Source organism: Mesocricetus auratus, unplaced genomic scaffold (assembly GCF_017639785.1).
Source record: "Mesocricetus auratus isolate SY011 unplaced genomic scaffold, BCM_Maur_2.0 Super-Scaffold_2245, whole genome shotgun sequence".
NCBI lineage: Eukaryota > Metazoa > Chordata > Mammalia > Rodentia > Cricetidae > Mesocricetus > Mesocricetus auratus.
Window position 1 is genome coordinate 2518566 of NW_024429180.1, and position 18251 is coordinate 2536816.

The 18251-nt window shown below is 48.5% G+C and overlaps 1 protein-coding gene across 2 annotated transcripts in view; it reads right to left on the minus strand.

Annotated features, from left to right (window-relative positions):
• The window catches only part of Ubac2 (UBA domain containing 2), a 157694-nt gene that overhangs the window by 116555 nt on the left and 22888 nt on the right, over positions 1-18251 (minus strand). For both annotated transcript variants that reach the window (XM_013120115.3, XM_005079428.4), the window contains exons 2-4: positions 10193-10320; positions 5569-5688; positions 3914-4023 (exon numbers count right to left, since the gene is read on the minus strand). In XM_013120115.3, coding sequence (XP_012975569.1) covers positions 3914-4023; positions 5569-5688; positions 10193-10320 — 358 coding nt within the window. The remainder of the gene's footprint in view (positions 1-3913; positions 4024-5568; positions 5689-10192; positions 10321-18251) is intronic.

Sequence of the window (18251 nt, forward strand, 5' to 3'; positions counted from 1 at the left end):
AGCAGGCCCCCCCATCATTTCTTTCAGCAAGCTCTCGCTAGTTCCCAAACCCCACCCCACTTACAGGAAATGTTGTAAAGGTAACTGAGATCCCATTCTGCCCCAATAAACTGACATTCTTACGACAGGAGATGCTAAGTAGTTAAATAACTTGTCACAATACCAGCAGCTTGCTCTCCTTACATGGCTGAAAATACATTATAAAAATGTTTCCAGACCACACAGTTAGTCAGGGAATCTTCGTTCTGATCTTAGCCTGCCCATTTGATTTCTCCACAAAGAAACACCTTGTCTGAAAGCAAAGGAACTGAACTACAACCTACAAACTCCTATTCTAAACATGGACATAAAATGACTCAGCTCAAAACTTCCTCTGGAAAATAACCTCCATTACTCTTTTGTTTGGGACAGGCTGTAACTCTGGATGTCCCGGAACTCGGAGATCTACCTGCCTCTGCCTCCCCTCCAGGTCGGGGACCGGTTTTTCAACAATAAAGTAAACCATTTGTAAAAAGGTACTGTGATAACTAGAGGATCTGGGAGCAAAGGCGGAACTTTGATGCAGTTTCTCAACAGAGAAAATGATGGGCGATTTCAGGCTCAAGAGTCAAGTGAGTAAAACCCTTCACTAAACACTGGAGAGGAAGTGAGGGGAGGGGGAGAGGAGGGGTAGAGAGGGGAACAAGGGGGAGCCCCTGTAGTTAACCCACAGTTTAGGATTCAAATGCACACAGCACTAGCCTAGCGTGTGACTCCTAGAGGGACGGAATGGGTGCTTAGGCACCGGCTATCTTCAACCATTCAGACAGCTCTACCCTTTCTAACGGGGTTCCTTCAAGAACGTGGCGTGAAAGCATAAGACAATGAGACTGCAGACACAACGCACGGGGGTGAGATGTGTGCTGTGGTCCTCGCCGGGAAACCAGCACAGTGAAAACCAAGTCGTTCACCACTGTAATCAGAGAGCGTTCACCACTGTAGTCAATCAGAGAGCGTTCACCACTGTAATCAATCAGAGAGTGTTCACCACTGTAATCAATCAGAGAGCGTTCACCACTGTAGTCAATCAGTGCGTTCACCACTGTAGTCAATCAGAGAGCGTTCACCACTGTAGTCAATCAGAGTACGTTTACCACTGTAATCAGAGTGCGTTTCCCACTGTAGTCAATCAGAGTGCGTTTACCACTATAATCAGATACTCTGTAAAACTGACTGCGTTTGTTCATCGGGTGTGTGTACACGTGGGCACGTCTGTGCCACAGCATGTGTGTGGAGACCAGAGAACAACATGGGCTTCCAGGGATCACACTCATGCATGAGTGTGGCTTGGCAGCAATAGCCTGATGGATCTCACCAAACACACTCTGACATACGAAAAAAAAAATTCATTCTGGAGGGGTTTGATTCTAGAAAACAGACACCCAACATGTAAACATTAACAGCTAATAAACAGTGTGTGGAGCTCAGCTACCAGACACAGCGAACATGTTTAGCTTTCAATAATGTAGCTACTTTGAAAACAATGGGGTTTCTTTTTTCCTGAGTAGAAGTTGTGAACATCCATTAAATGTCAGGTGCAGTTTCTGCACAGAGCACTGAGAAAAGCCTGCGTCAACCTCTGCTACGTCAACAACCTTGCTTAGAGCCTTAGGTAGGCAACTATCAGTGTCTCCCGAGTGTACCAAGTACATAATGGACCTAGGCTCCTTCTCAGGGACCTAGACAACAGCACAGAAGGTCAGTGAAGAGAATTCTATGATTCTAAGTAAACCCAATAGATATTCACTGAATTAGCAAAACATCTACTGTGACACACGCACGAGGATGAGCAATTCTGCCAGACGGCAAGAGGCAGCCGAGAGCAAGCTGGTGGGGGGGGGGGGAGGGGCTGGGAGTGGAAAGCCTCGGGTTACGGGGAAGAAGGGAACCGAGCATCGGGCTTGCCACCACTTGCTGCTAGTGAAGGAGCCCCCTCCCATCAGCCCTCTTCCTCACCCTGTGCCATAGAGCGCCTCCAACTGACGAGAGTGCCGACCGGATATGAACTGGGCTCAGAAAACAGAGTCCAGGCACTTGCAAGATGTCACTAAACTAGTAACCGGCACAGCTGGGGCCCCAAACGGTGAGGGCAAAGTCCATGCTGCCTGTTCCTCCCACCTCTACCGACAGCACCTGTGGAGTCTGACCCCTATTCCAAAGAAAATGGAGATTTCAAGGTCTTGGGGTTTTGTGGGCTTTTTTTTAATTTTAATTCTAGCACAGCTGTGACAGCTGTTTCCATTCTTTAACACTGATTTTTTGTAGTGTGCGTTGCGTGTACGTGTGTGTGTAAATGTGTGTGTGTTTGTGTTTGTGTGAGGGAGAGAATGTGCCTTGGCTCTTGGCTAATAAGTGTTTTATTCATTAATCAATAAGAGAAGCATATATACAGAAGGACGGCCATCTCACACACACACTCACACACACACACACACACACACACACACACACACACACACACACACCTCCAGAACTCAGCAGCCTTTGTTAAGAACCAATAAGAACTGGTCAGATAAGGCCTATTCTGAGAGAAGTGAGTTCCTGGGCAAGGCTGCTGAGCTAACACAGAAGCCTCCTCCATCACCACACCCAGGTGTGAGCAGCAGCCCACGCTCCCCGTTTACCACACGCACAACGCGTGCGACACAAGGCTACGAGGGAGTGATGAGACGGGAGAAGCCACGCACACGCCCCATCTACTGCACCAAGAATGCACGCCACGCGACCGGGGCACGCTAACACCTTGTGCCACTCGGCAAAGCCGTGCAGTGCTGACCACAGAGCCCTGTATCCCCAACTCGGGTAAGACGCAGAGCAACATGTTATCACAACAGCTGAAGGACGCCGTTCATGGCGACTCTAACCGGAACACTAGTTTTATGTCTAAAACAGAGATCCAGCCCGTTTCAGAATCAAGGGACCTGTTTTACCTGACGTTTCTCAAACCCACGCTGCAAAATTAGAACAAGGCTAAAGTCAGTGCACGACACAGAACGTTAAATATCCAGTTTCTCTATTTGCACACCACAGTTCCTCGCAGACACAGGCTCATATATCTAATTCTGATATGCTTTAGGCCTTCTGCCTGCACTGAAAACTCTGCTCTTGGCTCCCAGTTGCTCCTGGGGCTAACACAGTTGTACTTGAAAGCAGGATTGAGCCCGACTGTCACCATAGGAAGCACAAAGTTATTATTAGCTGTACACTGGCTTTGTTTGACCTTTGATGGAAGTATACAAAATAATCTAAAAGCCTCTTCAGAAACTCAACCTCAGTATATTTATTTTGTTAATCCGGGCTAATTAAATATGGATTTTTTAACGTTTAATTAGTTCATAAAATTACAGCAGCAAGATATCACTATGAAAATACACAAAACAAATTCAATTTGGGGGATCCAGGGTGGTGGTAGGTTTACCATCCCAGCACCCAGAAAGCCTGAATCAGAAGAATCTTGTATTAGAGGTCATCCTAGGCTATACATATGAGACACCATCTCAAACAAATTATGGAATAATTTCAAAGATGAAAGAAAAAGGACAATACTATGAAACTATTTTATGAGCATAAGGAATATGTAAGTATATACTGTATTTTCTTTATACACATACTTACTGTATCTGAAAGTACAAATTATCTTTTCTTAGACAGAATCTCACTATGTAGTCCTGGCTGTCCTGAAACTCGTTCTGTGCACCAGGCTGGCCTTGAAATCATAGAGATCTACCTGCCTCTGCCTCCTGAGTGCCTGGACTAAAGGTATGGTCACTACAGCCGTCTTAAAAGACCTTTGGTGAGAGTTCGTGAATGACGACAGTGTTCCGAATAGATTTGAGAATCCTAGGTAAACAACTCCAAACTATGAGCTACTTACAATCCCGAAGGCAAATTGCTGGCCACAGCGATGCCAAACGAATACTGCACGGCTTCCACAAGGATGAGGTCAAACAAGGCTGACAAGACCCAGGAGCCCAGCAAGAAGGACTAAAAAATGAAACGAAAACCAGAAAATGAGTTGCCTTAAAATAACAGCTATTTAGTTATCATGAATTCGGGAGTGTGAGTGGGACAGGAGGCCATGTGTGCACATAAACACATAGATATGCAAACTACGTATATATGTATATATGCATAAGCATAGTTTTTTGGGTTTTGGGGTTTTTTTTTTTGTTTTGGTTTTTGTTTTGGTTTTTTCGAGACAGGGTTTCTCTGTGGCTTTGGAGGCTGTCCTGGAACTCGCTCTGTAGACCAGGCTGGCCTCGAACTCACAGAGATCCGCCTGCCTCTGCCTCCCGAGTGCTGGGATTTAAGGCGTGTGCCACCAACGCCTGGCCCATAAGCATAGTTTTAACATTGTTTTTGTTACTTTCCAAACTTGGGGAATAAATCATAATTGTTGACATGCATTGGTTTCTAAAGTTTCTAGACATGTTGGAAAACAACATTTAATTAAAACATACTGCTGTGTGGGGTTGGTGAAGATCCTTTCCCAGTCTGTGGGCTGCTGTTTTGTCTTGCTGACTGTGCCCTTTGCCTTACAGAAGCTTCTCAGTTTCAGGAGGTTCCTGTGTGTTAACTGTCGAGCTTGGTGTCTGTGCTACTGCTGTTATGTTCAGGAAGTGGTCTCCTGTGTCAATTCGATCAAGGGTGCCCCCCACTTTCTCTTCTGAGAGGTTCTTTAGAACCTTTCTCCTCCTACTGGGTTTCTTTGTCCAGCCTTCATAGGAGGGGCTGGGCCTAGTTTTATTGCAACTTAATATGCCCGTTTGGTTGCTATCCCTGACGAGAAAGGAGTGACTCTTGGGGAGAGGGGATGTGGGGGGGAGGGTACTGAGAGGAGAGGATGGAGAGGAAACTGTGGTCGGTAATATATGAGTGGAAAAATAAAAGGAAAGAAAGAGAAAAAAGTACAAAGTCTGTCTAAATACACCTGTCAGCATAATGGCCACTGGGTTCACTGCTCACTGGCATCCTTGAGAGTGCCTCCTGCTGCTCTGTAATAAACTGCCTTTCTTCTACACCGTAAAAGCAAATAGGTAAATAAGTAAAACATGCTGCTAGTAAGTAGTACAAGTACTATTAGGCCAAGTAAGTGACCAGAATCTCACTAGCTAAAGTTCCAATTAAAATTTTTATTGCTGGCACATGCAATGTCGTGCAGCACCATCACAGCCAGTCACTGTTTTATCATGCTATCGGCTTAAACTAAAGTACGCATCACGTAATTTAAGAGACGATTATAAGCAATACGCTAAGTGTTAGAAAACGGAAGGCATTTTAAAACAAGGGTCTGGGCAGTACTGTTTCCTGTAATCCCAGCTGCTCTGGGGAAATAAGCGAGGCTTTACTTCAAAGTTCAGAAATAAATAAATAAATAAATAAATAGCTGGAGATGGAGCTGGTGGCAAAATGTGCTTGCCTAGCGCTCTGGAGACCCTAGGAAGTGCCGAATATGCAAATACAGAATACAGATGAGGCCATTTCGCTCTGGAACCTCAGTAGAAAGAGTCAACACATCAAGTAACTTACTGCAAACTTCCTGCTCCCGTATCTTCTTTCAAACATCCTGAAGTTGTAAATGAGAAGACTACTGCAGAAAGTATCTTTCAAGTCAAGGCAGACCACTCTCCCGCATACCAGCCTCCAAATCTAGACAGGGGTCAAAAACAGAACACCCAGTGAGTGACATCGGTCCAGTTCGGGCTCCGGGGGTGACTACGCATGCCTGATGTCAAAGGCGAATCCTAGATTCCCTCCGACAGCGAGAAGTCTCTTCGCTTACCATGATAAGATGCACGCGGTTAAGACAACAGAGGATTCCTCGTGAACCTCACTGGTCAGGGCACCTGCGGCCAAGCCTGACACCATGAGTTCAAGCCCCAGAACCCACCCACATCTTAATGGAAGGAGACAACTGACTCCATAGAGTTGTCCTGACTCCCACACGAGGCCCCACCCACGGCATGCTCACCACACACACAAACACACACACTCACACATATTCTCACAAACACTCACACATACACACATATTCATACACACTCACACATACACACATATTCACACACACTCACTCACACACACTCACACATATTCTCACACACAAACACACACTCACACATACACACATATTCACACACTCACACATACACACATATTCTAACACACAAACACACTCATACACACTCACTCACGCTCACTTACACACTCACACTCACTCTCACGCATACGCATATTCTCACACACAAACACACTCACACATACACACATATTCACACACACTCACTCACACATACACACATATTCTCACACACACTCACACTCACACACACATACACAATTCTCTCACACACACTCACATCACATACACATATATTCTCACACACACTCACACATACACACATATTCTCATACACACACAATCACCTGAAATGAAAGACTAATAAATGTTCACTTTATTATGTTCATACTACTGAATTTAAAAGCAAAGTTGCAAGTGACAATTTGAGTAAAAACTCAAAAATATCTCGGCTTCATCACCAAACAGCCACACCCACGGCAACTTTGGGGAATTGCTGATAAATATTAGCAGATTAAGATACTATCAGCTTTGAAAATCCATCTTTCTGCCTAGGTGAAAAAGAAATACACAAGGAAAATGCTACTTTTCAAAGACCAAGTTTTACTTTTCAACATTTTCCAAATTTGAATGACCCTGATGGCATCAGCAAAACACTGGCATCATTCCCCTTGACAGTTAGAACAGATTAGCCCCTGTGTCCCTTTGAATTGTTGTGGGATAAAATTTACCATGCTGACTACTTTTCAACACACGACTCAGTGTGGTTAGGAACCTACAGTGGTGTGTATAACCCTGTTACCCTAAATGCTGCACCATGAGACATCAGCCTGCCATCCCTCCCCACAGGCCATGGTGACCTCTGTGCAACTTTCTGCTTATGAATCTGCCTTTGCTAGGCACGGCACACGTGGGGTCACCTGGATGGGTCCTCTTGTGTCTAGCTAATTAACCCGGGAATAGCGTTTTCAAGGTTCACAGCGAAGCACGTCTGAGTCTCGTTCTCTCACTGCTGAATACTACTACAGTGTCTATATGCACAATGTTTTGTCTGCCGTCTGTCTACTGATGGACATAGGGATGTTCTACCATGAACAGTGTTGCTATGAGCAGTGGTAATACCCCATTCCAAGATCATCAAAATGAAACCACACGGCCCCTTCCTCTACCAAATAAAGTAACAGTGCAAATGACAAAGCCAGCTTGCCCTGCCAAAGCAGCCACAGCTGTCTCTGCTCCAAGCAAGAGGCCAGGCAGAGTTTCTGACACCAGTGAACTCCAAATTCCACAGTACTAGACCTGAGGAAGGGCCAGGAGACTCATTTACCTGCCTACCCGCTGAACCATCAGCACCAGGAAGTCTCCAACCAAGGAAGGAAGAGGAAAAGGTCCATGACACGGCAGGAATACTACCCCAAGCAGCCGTGCCACAGAGTCCGCAGATTAAGACTGCAGCAGTACCAGAACCACAGTGCAACTCTAGGCCAGCAAAGACTACGCCACGGAGAGTGGGCTCAGAAGGCTGCTGGGATGCCTGCCATCAACGCAGAGCAGCTAACAGACAACTCCACGCTGTGGTCAAAGCATCCTGGCAGCCACCAGGAAAAATGGAGGGGTGTGAGAATCAAGACTACAATTACTAACATGTGGCAATTTGTGTATCCAGAACTCTCATGGTTTGGTTTTCCTGTGGTTAATTTGGTGACCAGTCTTAAGTAATTCAGCCTTTATTGCCGTCCTCAAGGGACGTGATACAGGATTGCCTCTGTCACCTGACCCTGTGACAGGATGAACACCTTATCATCCACCAAGCCTGTGTCAGCTCTCCTGTGACCACCGGCCGTACAGACCAGAGGTGATGGACTTCCTGGACGCAGGAGCAAAGCTTCCGCTATTCAATAATAATTCGGTTGCCCTTTGTCCAAACCTACTGAAAACATGCCCAAGCTCCCCGCAGTTATTTCGGCATGTCTGGCGCCCCTCTTGGTTCATCCTCCTCTGAGGATCTAGTGGACACTTGGTACCCACGCTCCTGTGTGACTTCCCAGGGCAGAAGTGAAACTCCTCACTGCTCGGAAGCACTTCCTGTGAGTACACCCAGACACCTTAGAGCAGATACCTGTGAACCGTGCAGCAGGTGAGCTAACCGAAGCCCAGAAACTGGGGGGCTTTTACATCTCTTACAGAAGTGCTCAAGTCTCAAGGCTGACCTCACATTTGAATCCCAGGAGACTGGTGGGGTTTTCTTTTCTTTTCTTTTAATTAAAATTAAAATCATTAGTGTCCCATCAATTGCTCTTTTTATATACAGTTAACATATTTTCCTTTTTGTCTCTTTCTACTGTATATGACAGTTTTGGCTCCACGGAAGTGACTATCGAGTACACACAGTGCCTGTGGAGACCAGAAGAAGATGGTGGATCCCTGGAACTGGAGTTTGAGGTGGCTGTGAACAAACACGTAGGTGCTGGGAACAGAACCCGGGCCTTCTGCAAGAGTAGCACACGCTCTAAAGCACAGAGCCATCTCTCCAGCCGCCCCCACCCAGAGCCTTTCTACTCAGCTGGTCTAGCGTGAGAGTCTACGTGTTTTAATATATCTGTGTGTGTGTGTGTGTGTGTGTGTGTGTGTGTGTTCTATATATGTGCGTGGATGTGCACATACAAATCTAAGTGTATTTTTTTCTTAAGCCAAAGGTGAAAGGCTCCGCCTTTGTAACAGACAATGACACAATACAGACCTTTTGTCTAACAGAAGCAGTGACACAGGTCACTGACAGAAAGACACTCACAAGGACTCCGTGAATCCAGTGTAAGCAATGATCTAGTCCCATCACAATGAAGGAAGAGCCTCGGTGAGAGCTGAGGCAAAAGTTTTAAGCTCAGGGTGGCAAGGGAAGCGGCCAGGGCACCCAGCACACTGGCGCTAAGCTAACACTCTGGCCACACAAGACCCACTCGTCAATCTGGAAACAGAGCTCTGTTCTTTCCAATAGCAGAGTGATTTCTCTTTATCTAACTCTCTTCATAGAAGCATCAAATTAGAGTGTGTCACACACAAATGCACTTGGACTATTTCACCAAACACACAGGCTGTTTTTGAAAATGCTACCTGTGCCTATATAAAACAGATTAACATGGGCCAGAGGACAACTTGTGGGAGTGGGTTCTCTCCTACCACGGGGGTCCCAACGATTGAACTCGGGTTCTCGGGCTTGGTGGCAAGTGCCTTTAACGACAGAGCCATCGCACTAGCCCAAAATTTCTCTTGAAGGCACGGATTGTGTTTCCAGGAGTAAAACCTGAAGTACAAACCTATGAGTTCAGCAAAGGGGTAACACTGCAATCTCCCCATTACAATCTGCATACCGAAAGTATCAGCAAATGCAACTAGACAATGTGCTTGTCGGTGCAGTATTGACAATACTTACTGCAGATTTAGGGGCTTTGTGCCCAGCCCTAAATGAAGGATCTGTATCACACTCATCCCCCTGAGGCCGAGGTAACACAGCCAAAGAGGGAGCGGCAGGACTGTGAGAGCCAGGACTGGGGGAGAATGGCTGTGGGACCACGTCTCCCGGACAGGCCAAGGAGGCTACCCTCGTGCACTCACAGCTGTGGTGGCCTGAACAAGACCCGGATGGAGCGGGGCTGACCAGACCCCAGCCCTAGCTGGGACACTACGAGCGGCTGACGGCTGTTCTAAGGTTTCTTCAGAGGGTTGACCAGTTGCCTGTGCTGTAGAGGACGGCTCTGCACCCCTGTGCAGGTGTACAGTTCATTAGGAGGAGGAGGAGGAGGAAGAGGAGGAGGAGGAGGGAGAGGAGGAGGAGGGAGAGGAGGAGGAGACGGAGTTAGGAGAGGGACATGATGGATGTGGTTCTGGGAGGAGTTGCAGGGGGACAGAGAGGATAGATATAATCAAGATATAAGAACACTCTTAAAGAACAACTTTAAAATGCTACTTTTTTGAAACCTGAGGGGTTTCGAGGGGGGTAATTAACTGAAGGGAGGAGAGGCCTGTCTAGGAAAACATCCCCTCTCCTCCCAGAGGCCAAAGGGGCTGTGAGCCTACCTGGAAGTCGTTCTTGACGGCGTGGAGGTCATACACGAAGAACTTCTGGCAGTGAGGCAGCAAGAGAGTCAGCAGCAGGGACAGGGCGCTGGGGACCAGCAGGAGACTCTTCGACAGAGGGGCCTTGTCTAGGAAGGAGGAAAACACATCCAGAATGACGGGGATTTTTAAAAGCAGACAGACAAAAACCCACACAGATGAAAAGCAGGAGAGCTGATTTGTTCTGGATGAGAACGAAGACTGAGCCCGGTAGCTCTGGCATTTGGTTCTTAGTAAAACACCAGCAGTAATGGCTGAGGGCAGGAGGCAGGCACGACTCTCTGGAAAGGCGGCACTGCTAGCGAGCGGTCTCTGACCACAGTAAATACTCAGTGGCCTCCAGACAACACCCAAACTCGCGCAACTACAAGTGCGAACTATCTCCCAGCAATGAGGGCCCGAGGGTGACGGAGATTCACACATTGGTTTGAGAAGTTTTTAAAAGGGGATTTAAGTGCTAACACTGCTCACTGCAGTGGTCTCCTGAGGTCTTCCACAGTGAGCACAGAAGGAACCCAGTCAAGTGTTCCATGGGGGCACACGGGGCCTCTGCCTCATCCTACGCAGCCATCAGCTTTGTGGTTGCTTCTGACGTGTGACTGTGATGACAGCCCCCGGCACATTGCGTGACACTGAAGTCACAGGGAATGAGACAGCCCAGCCCGGGTGTACGGCAGTTCACGCGCTCTTAGGAATGCAAAGGAGCCGCACTTCTCAATCCGCTCCAAACGTTTTTTGCAGGAAACGAAGCACTGTAGCCCTCCATGTCTCTAATATTTTTCATAAGCTACGGTGTACTAGATATTAACATCACCACTTTCCACTTCCCTGTACATTGTAACTGTAGATTACAGGATCTGTGGGGAGATGGGTCACACACCGGAGGGCATTAGACAACTTGTGAGTGTGGGTTCCCTCCCTCCACCTGGGGGTCCCAGGGACAGGGGCCAGCTCGCCACAGTTGGAGGTAAGGGCTTTATGTGGGGGGGGCGGGGCCACACCCCTCTGTTGCCCCTCACCTTAGTGACACAGGGTGTCACTGTACCTGGAGCTTGTGTGCCCCATTCCAGGTATGCTCATGGGGACAGGGGCCGCCCTCGCCTACTGCCCGGTCACACGGCGTCCCACTGGACCTGGCGCTTGCCGCCTGCACTAGACGGCTGGTTAACACTGCACCCAGGACCCAGCTGCCTCGACCCCCACCCCCCAGCCTGGAGTTACAGCGGCATACCCCACATCCGACTCTCCCAAGGGAACCAAGGATCTGAACTCTGGACTTTACGCTCGTGCAGCAAGCGCTGTACTTGCCCACTGAACCTGCCCTCAACAAAACACTCTGAAGAGCGTACAGACGACACAAAGCTTGGCCCGGTTTCAGCTAATGCAGCCGTCTGTGTGGCCCTGCAGTCTCGGGGGAAGGGGGGGCCTGTACAGCTGCCCATGCCCATCCTCTTTCCTCAGGCAAAGCGCACTCCCCGTTACCTCCTAGGAAGAATGACAACCTTGCCCTAGTTCTGCAGACCTCCACGCTCTGGGCCCGCCCACCTCCGGTCACAACTGCCCATCCCTGCTCTGCGGAACCCCCTTCCTCTGCCACACAGTGGCTCTTGGGGTCTGCTGGGAGATGCTTCCAGGCTCCTTCCGCTGCCCTCCCCTGCCTGAGGGTGTGAAGGACATCAGATGGGACGCCCCATGCCTTACCCTGCACTCCACATGCCAGGACAGACAGAGTGCAGCCCCCAGACAGAGGAAGGACACTCCCGGTTCGCCAATGGAAGGCCACGGGAGACATCACTGAGGGGACCCTTTCAGATTCGTAGCTTATTTGTAAAATATTCCCTGCGGGTGGACTGGTCCGTTACAGTTGGCGCTGTGGTTACGGGCTTGTGCAAGCATACAGAAATAGCCCAGCCATTTCCTCCAGGGTTAACCCTGCACACATCTATACGGGAACCACCGCACAGTGCTGCACTGTCTTCACCGAGGCTTGCCAGACCCCAAACCTCCAGAGCACCCTACTGCCTGGGGCCTCGACAGGACACAAGGGCACCGTGGCTGTAATCGTGGCCAGCCTTAGATTAGCTCGAGCATGGACGGCTCGGCTCCTCTTGCCTACAGAATGGAGAATGGGAACTTACCTGCAGGATGTCAGAATTCGTGAGGGCTCAGTGGTAGGGCATTTGCCCAGCACCCCTGGGCCTTGGGCTTGATCCCCCGCCACTACCCCTCCCTGCAATCCCTAAAAAATGCTACGTGAGCCGGGTGATAGTGGCGCACGCCTTTAATCCCAGCACTCGGGAGGCAGAGGCAGGCGGATCTCTGTAAATTCGAAGCCAGGCTGGGCCGACAGCCTCCAAAGCAATACAGAGAAACCCTGTCTCGTAAAAAAAAAAAAAAAAAAAAAAAAAGCTATGTGAAGAGCTAACAGCCCTTCCCCACTACGGCAACCCCACTGGTGGTGGGCCTCTCTCCTAGGCCAGAGGGGCTCCTTCAACTGTGACAGGACCGGAGAGGGAGCAGACTGCCCCAGGTATACCCTGGAGGGAGCAGACAGACCGCAGCAGGTATACCCTGGAGAGAGGGAGCAGACTGCCCCAGGTGTACCCTGGAGAGCGGGCGCAGACTGCCCCAGGTGTACCCTGGAAGGATAGCGAGTCCTATGTCCACTTTTACCTGTCCCTGTGATAGACAGTCACACCTGCCTCGTCACCTCCTAGACAGACCAACTCGACTAGAGAAAACTACACAGTCGAACTTCAAGTTCCCAGGCCCCCAAGCTTTTACACTGGCACAGTTCCCTGACTGGCAATTCCAATTCTGCTCTCTGGAACCCAGCCTGGCCTTCTTACCATCCCTCCCTCCTCCCCATTCAGCTCAACTCCTCCCAGACTCCCCCCCTCCTCTCCACCGGTCCCCCTCCTCCCTGGTCCTCCCCAGTCTGTTCTGCCAATGACTAACTCAACAGGCTACCTTGGATGCCTCCCTAACCCACCTCTACAATCATTAGGCACGTACTATAAACCACGCACGTTCCTAGGCCCCAGGGTTCAGCAGGGATGCCAGGACAAAGGCCCTATTCTTACGGTGTTCACCATCACAGGAGAAAAAAGACAACAACAAAAAGGTAGACATGTATGTCAGATGGAAACAAATGCTATGGAAAATGGAGCAGCCAAAGCCCGAGGCTATAAATCCCCAGTGCAGTGGCCTCGGCCCCTCTCTCTCTCTCTCTCTCTCTCTCTCTCTCTCTCTCTCTCTCTCTCTCTCTCTCTCTCTCTCTCTCTCTCTCTCTCGCATGCACACATGCGCACACACACACACACAGAGCACAGACTCTATGATGGCAGCTCCAGGAGAAAAATCACACCGTTTCCTCTCTGAGTGTGGACCCTGGTGTGCACAGCTCCAGGAGAAAATCTGGGACCTGGGTGGCAGCCCCCAAAGAGTAAAACTAAAAGCCAGCAACTTCCTCCATCTCTTCTCTCCCTCCCCTTCTCCCTTCCCCTCCCCCACATCTTATGCCTCTCTCTGTCCATCCTTCCACCTATCATTTCTGGCTGCCATGAAGCAGCCTTCACCGCCGTGGTACCAACCTCACATAGCCCAAAGGCAATGGAGTGCAGGGCCAGTGGCGCGTCTGACTACAGATCAGCAGACTCCTAGCTGCTCAGAATGCGCTATACATATTTGTGCTGCTTCTCATGGCCCCTGCCCAAAGGCAATGGAACCAGCTAACTATGGATCTGCAGAAATCTTTCCTCTCTGTGAGACTGTTCTTCCCAGGTACCTGTCACTGTGGTGGAAAGCTCACATACATATATTCTCTCTCTCTCTCTCTCTCTTTCTCTCTCTCTCTCTCTCTCTCTCTCTCTCTCTCTCTCTCTCTCTCTCTCTCTCTCTCACACACACACACACACACACACACAGAGGATGGATTCAGGCCATAGCAGTTACCACAGATGTGCACAAAGGCCTTATTTATCACAAAGATACTCTCGTAAATTATGTTCTATGTGTAGGATGGAATAACATTCAACAGTAAGAAATGGGTGGTATAAAAATACTTTATACTGTTGGTGCACGCCTTTAATCCCATCAGTCGGGAGGCAGAGGCAGGCGGATCTCTGTGAGTTTGAGGCCAGTCTGGCTTACAAAGCAAGTTCCAGGGCAGTGAGAGCTGTTACACAGAGAAACCCTGTCTAGAAAATAAATACTTCATGACTTAAAAAGATGTTTCTAGCTAGGCGTTGGTGGTGCATGCCTTTAATCACAGCACTCAGGAGGCAGGGGCAGAGGCAGGCGGATCTCGTGAGTTTGAGGCCAGCCTGGTTGACAGAGTGAGTTCCCTTCAAGCAATAGAGAAACCCTGTCTCGAAAAAACAAAAATAAATGAAAATAAAAAATAAAAAGCTGTTTCTAAAAATAGTGTTAGTGACATTATAATACAATACTTTCAAGAAATAGTACATAAATAGATGTTTTATAAGGCATATCAAAATACTAACAACGGTAATCATGGTCTATTCATGAGATGCTTTGCTTTTTACACAAATCTATTTTAGTGGAAAATGAATTATTAACTAGTTACTTATTCAGGGAAGAGCTCACCGTACCCTCACACCCAGAGCTTAGGCAAGCCACTAGCAAACTTCCTGTCTGTGAGTGGGGCCAGGAAGTAGTTTGCACATCAGAGCCCAAGCAGTAAGCAAATACAGACATCTCTCTACCTTTGAAAATGGCAACGCACGGCTGGATGAGCCGACTAAAATCAAAGAGGAACCAGCTAAGGTGAATGTGGTAGGGAACACCAAAGTCAAGATTTCTTTGGAGCTGTTTAGCTCCTACTTCTCTATGGTATGGCCAAAGTTCACCATCGCCATTTGTGGCAATTAATACTAATACCACTTAGGCTTGGGTGTCTGTGACCATAAGATAATGACTATGATGACTCCGTTTCCAGTGGATTATCTCATGCACCACAATATCCTGATAAAGGGCCTTCCCGTGTCTCCTGAGTCCTTGTTATCTGCAGGCAGGAACTCACTGCTCACAGACTTTTGGTGAAGAAATGGGCTAGGAAGATTAAATAACTTGTCCTGGGTCACAGCTTTATAGTAAAGGGACTGCTATTTGAACCCAGTTCTGCCTAACTATAAAAAAAAAACATTTTTCTAATATCCACCAAGAAAATATACTTTATGTATTTAGTATCATACACATAAAGTAAAACTTTGATCTTCAAAAAGTCAGACATAGAAAGATTGTATGGCTCATAAATTCCACTCCTGGATATACAACCCAAGAAAAACAGTATCTCAAACAGAAGCTTACATATCCATGTTTAAAGCGGTATTATCATAGCAGGTAAAACACAGCCAAGTGACCTGAAGAGATAAACAAAATACATTCCATACGGCGGAATATTGTCTCGGGGAGGGGAATGACGCCCTGCTGTCTGCCCTGTGTTGCGGCCAAACCTCACAGCACAACAATACAAACATAGCAACACCAGTAAGGGCACGCTTGGAAAGTCCTCTGCCTTTTATCAAGGGCATTTTGAGATAACATTCATGTCTTAGAGTAAATGCTTTAAAAGGCTGGAAGAGAGTCTTGCTGTGTGAACTTTCCCTGAATATTCTGAGCACCAGAGACGCTAACCACAGGTTTTGCTTAACCGTGTGGGATGTAACAGAAGGATGCTAGCCACAGACATAATGGGGAGCAGAGACCTGGTAACGCTACCTGCCCCCCACCACGTCTGGCCTGCAAAAGTACACGTCCAAAACCCCAGTGTGGTTCACACCCTTCAGGCGGGGCGGCCATGCTCTACCACAAACGCTGATCTTCCCATTAGTGACTATATGACTAGCTGGTAAAGTTCTCGGGGTTCCCATAAAAAGGGGATCATTTAGCGTCTCATGAAATAACCTTCTCACAGTATTTTTATTTAAAACAAATTTTTTATTTTACAAACCAACCCCAGTTCCCCCTTCCTCCCTTTTTTCTACCTCACCCATCTCCCTCCTCCCCATCCTCCATCCACTCCTCAGAGGGGGTAAGGTCTTCCTTGGGGAGTCAACAAAGTCTGGCACACCAAGGTGAGGCAGGACCAAGCCCCTCCCCGCTGTATCAAGGCTGAGCAAGGTATCCCACCATTGGAATGAGCTCCAAAAACCCAGCCCATGCACCCAGGATAGGTCCTGGTCCCACTGCCAGGGGCCCCCAACATGATCAAGTCACACAACTGTCACCCACATTCAGAGGATCTAGTTCGGCCCATGCAGGTTCCCCAGCCGTCAGTCCATAGTCTGTGAGCTCTCACTAGCTCGGGTCAGCTGTCCCTGTGGTTTTCCCCATCATGCTCTTGACCCCCGCCCCCTTGTTCGTACGATCGCTGCTCCCTCTATTCAGCTGAACTCCAGGAGCTCAGCACAGTGCCTGGCTGTGGTCACTGCCTCTGCTTCCGTCAGGTACTGAATGGAGGTTCTATGATGACAGGGTAGTCACTACTCTGATTAAAGGGGAAGGCCCTACCAGAATGGCTAAGATCAAAACCACTGCTGACAGCTTATGCTGAAGAGGATGTGGAGTAAGAGGAACGCTCCTCCACTGCTGGTGGGAGTGCAAACTTGCACAGCCGCTGTGGAAATCAGCATGGTGGTTTCTCAGGAAATTGGGAGTCTGCCTCAACACCCAGCTATGCCACTCTGGGGCATGTACCCTAAGCAGGCACATTCACACCACAAGGGCGTTCGCTCAACTGTGTTCATAACAGCTTTAGTCATAATAGCCAGAACCTGGAAACAACCTAGATGCCCCTCAACCGAAGAACGGATAAAGAAAATGTGGTACATTTACACATTTATTACTCAGCGGTTAAATAAAAAAATGACATCTTGAAATTTGCAGACAAATGCATGGAACTAGAAAAAAAAAAAAACCTGTGTGAGTCAACCCAGACCCAGAAAGACAATCGTGGTATGTACTCACTCATAAGGGACACTCTGGAAAGGAACAGAAGCAACCGCGATGTACACCACTCTCACACTGCGCCCCACGCAGACATTGTCTTCACCCCACGGGGGCTTTGGGTGTCCACCCTGTACTGGCACCTTCTACTCTTATTTGTTACAAGTTCCCACACTGTAATTTGCATGCATAAATTTTAAAGATAAGTCTATCCCTGCAATTACTAGGTAATTGGAGATGTAACTGCAAAAATAAGCGCACTTCTGACAAGACACAGTCGCTCGGTTTTACTAATTTTATTGTTGGCTGAAAAACCTTGGCCCGCCCCCTTGTGTTATGGTGGGAAACTGGTCTATTAGACAGGTGTTTGCAAGAACACTCTGAGGCTTCTCTTTAATTTAGCTGTGACTAAGGAAGACTGAAAGCCTTGACTGTGGGGCCCAGCGCTGTTTAAAGCTCCCTCCTGCAGGAGCGCACCAGTGACCCAGTAGGACCGTCCATAAAAGCTCTCCCCAAGCCTGCTCCCACGTCCCTTCCCACAAACAGCCCAGCTGGAAAGAAGGCGTGGCCAGCAAATCCAATGCTACAACATCCTACGACGGAAGCACTACTAACAGGGTGGGAGTCTCAGGGGAGAAGAGCGCTTTGGGGTAGCTTCAAATGTCAGAAAAGATGATGAGGAGGGTAGCAGGGAAGGAAGCAGGATGCTGGAAAGACAGGCAGCTTGGCTCAGAATCAGAAGCCAGGGTTGCTGAGCCCATCCAACTGGAATGGCTATCAAGTTCCCAAAGCCTCTGTGCCTCACCTGGAAAGCAGCTTGTGCGTTTAAGCGCTGAAAGGGCCTATAGTCTGCCTGCGGTCTAGGGAATAACCCAGCTCAGCTACAGGTCCACCACAAAAAGAGTCCGATCTATGTGAGCGAGAACGGCCCAGCAGGTGGCTGGGCATGGAGCAGTTGGTCGAGCGCTCGGCCGCTGTGCATGAAGACTGCGGTGCTGCTCCCTGGGAATGCATTCATCAGGATGGCAGCACGGTGCCTGGAGCCCCAGGA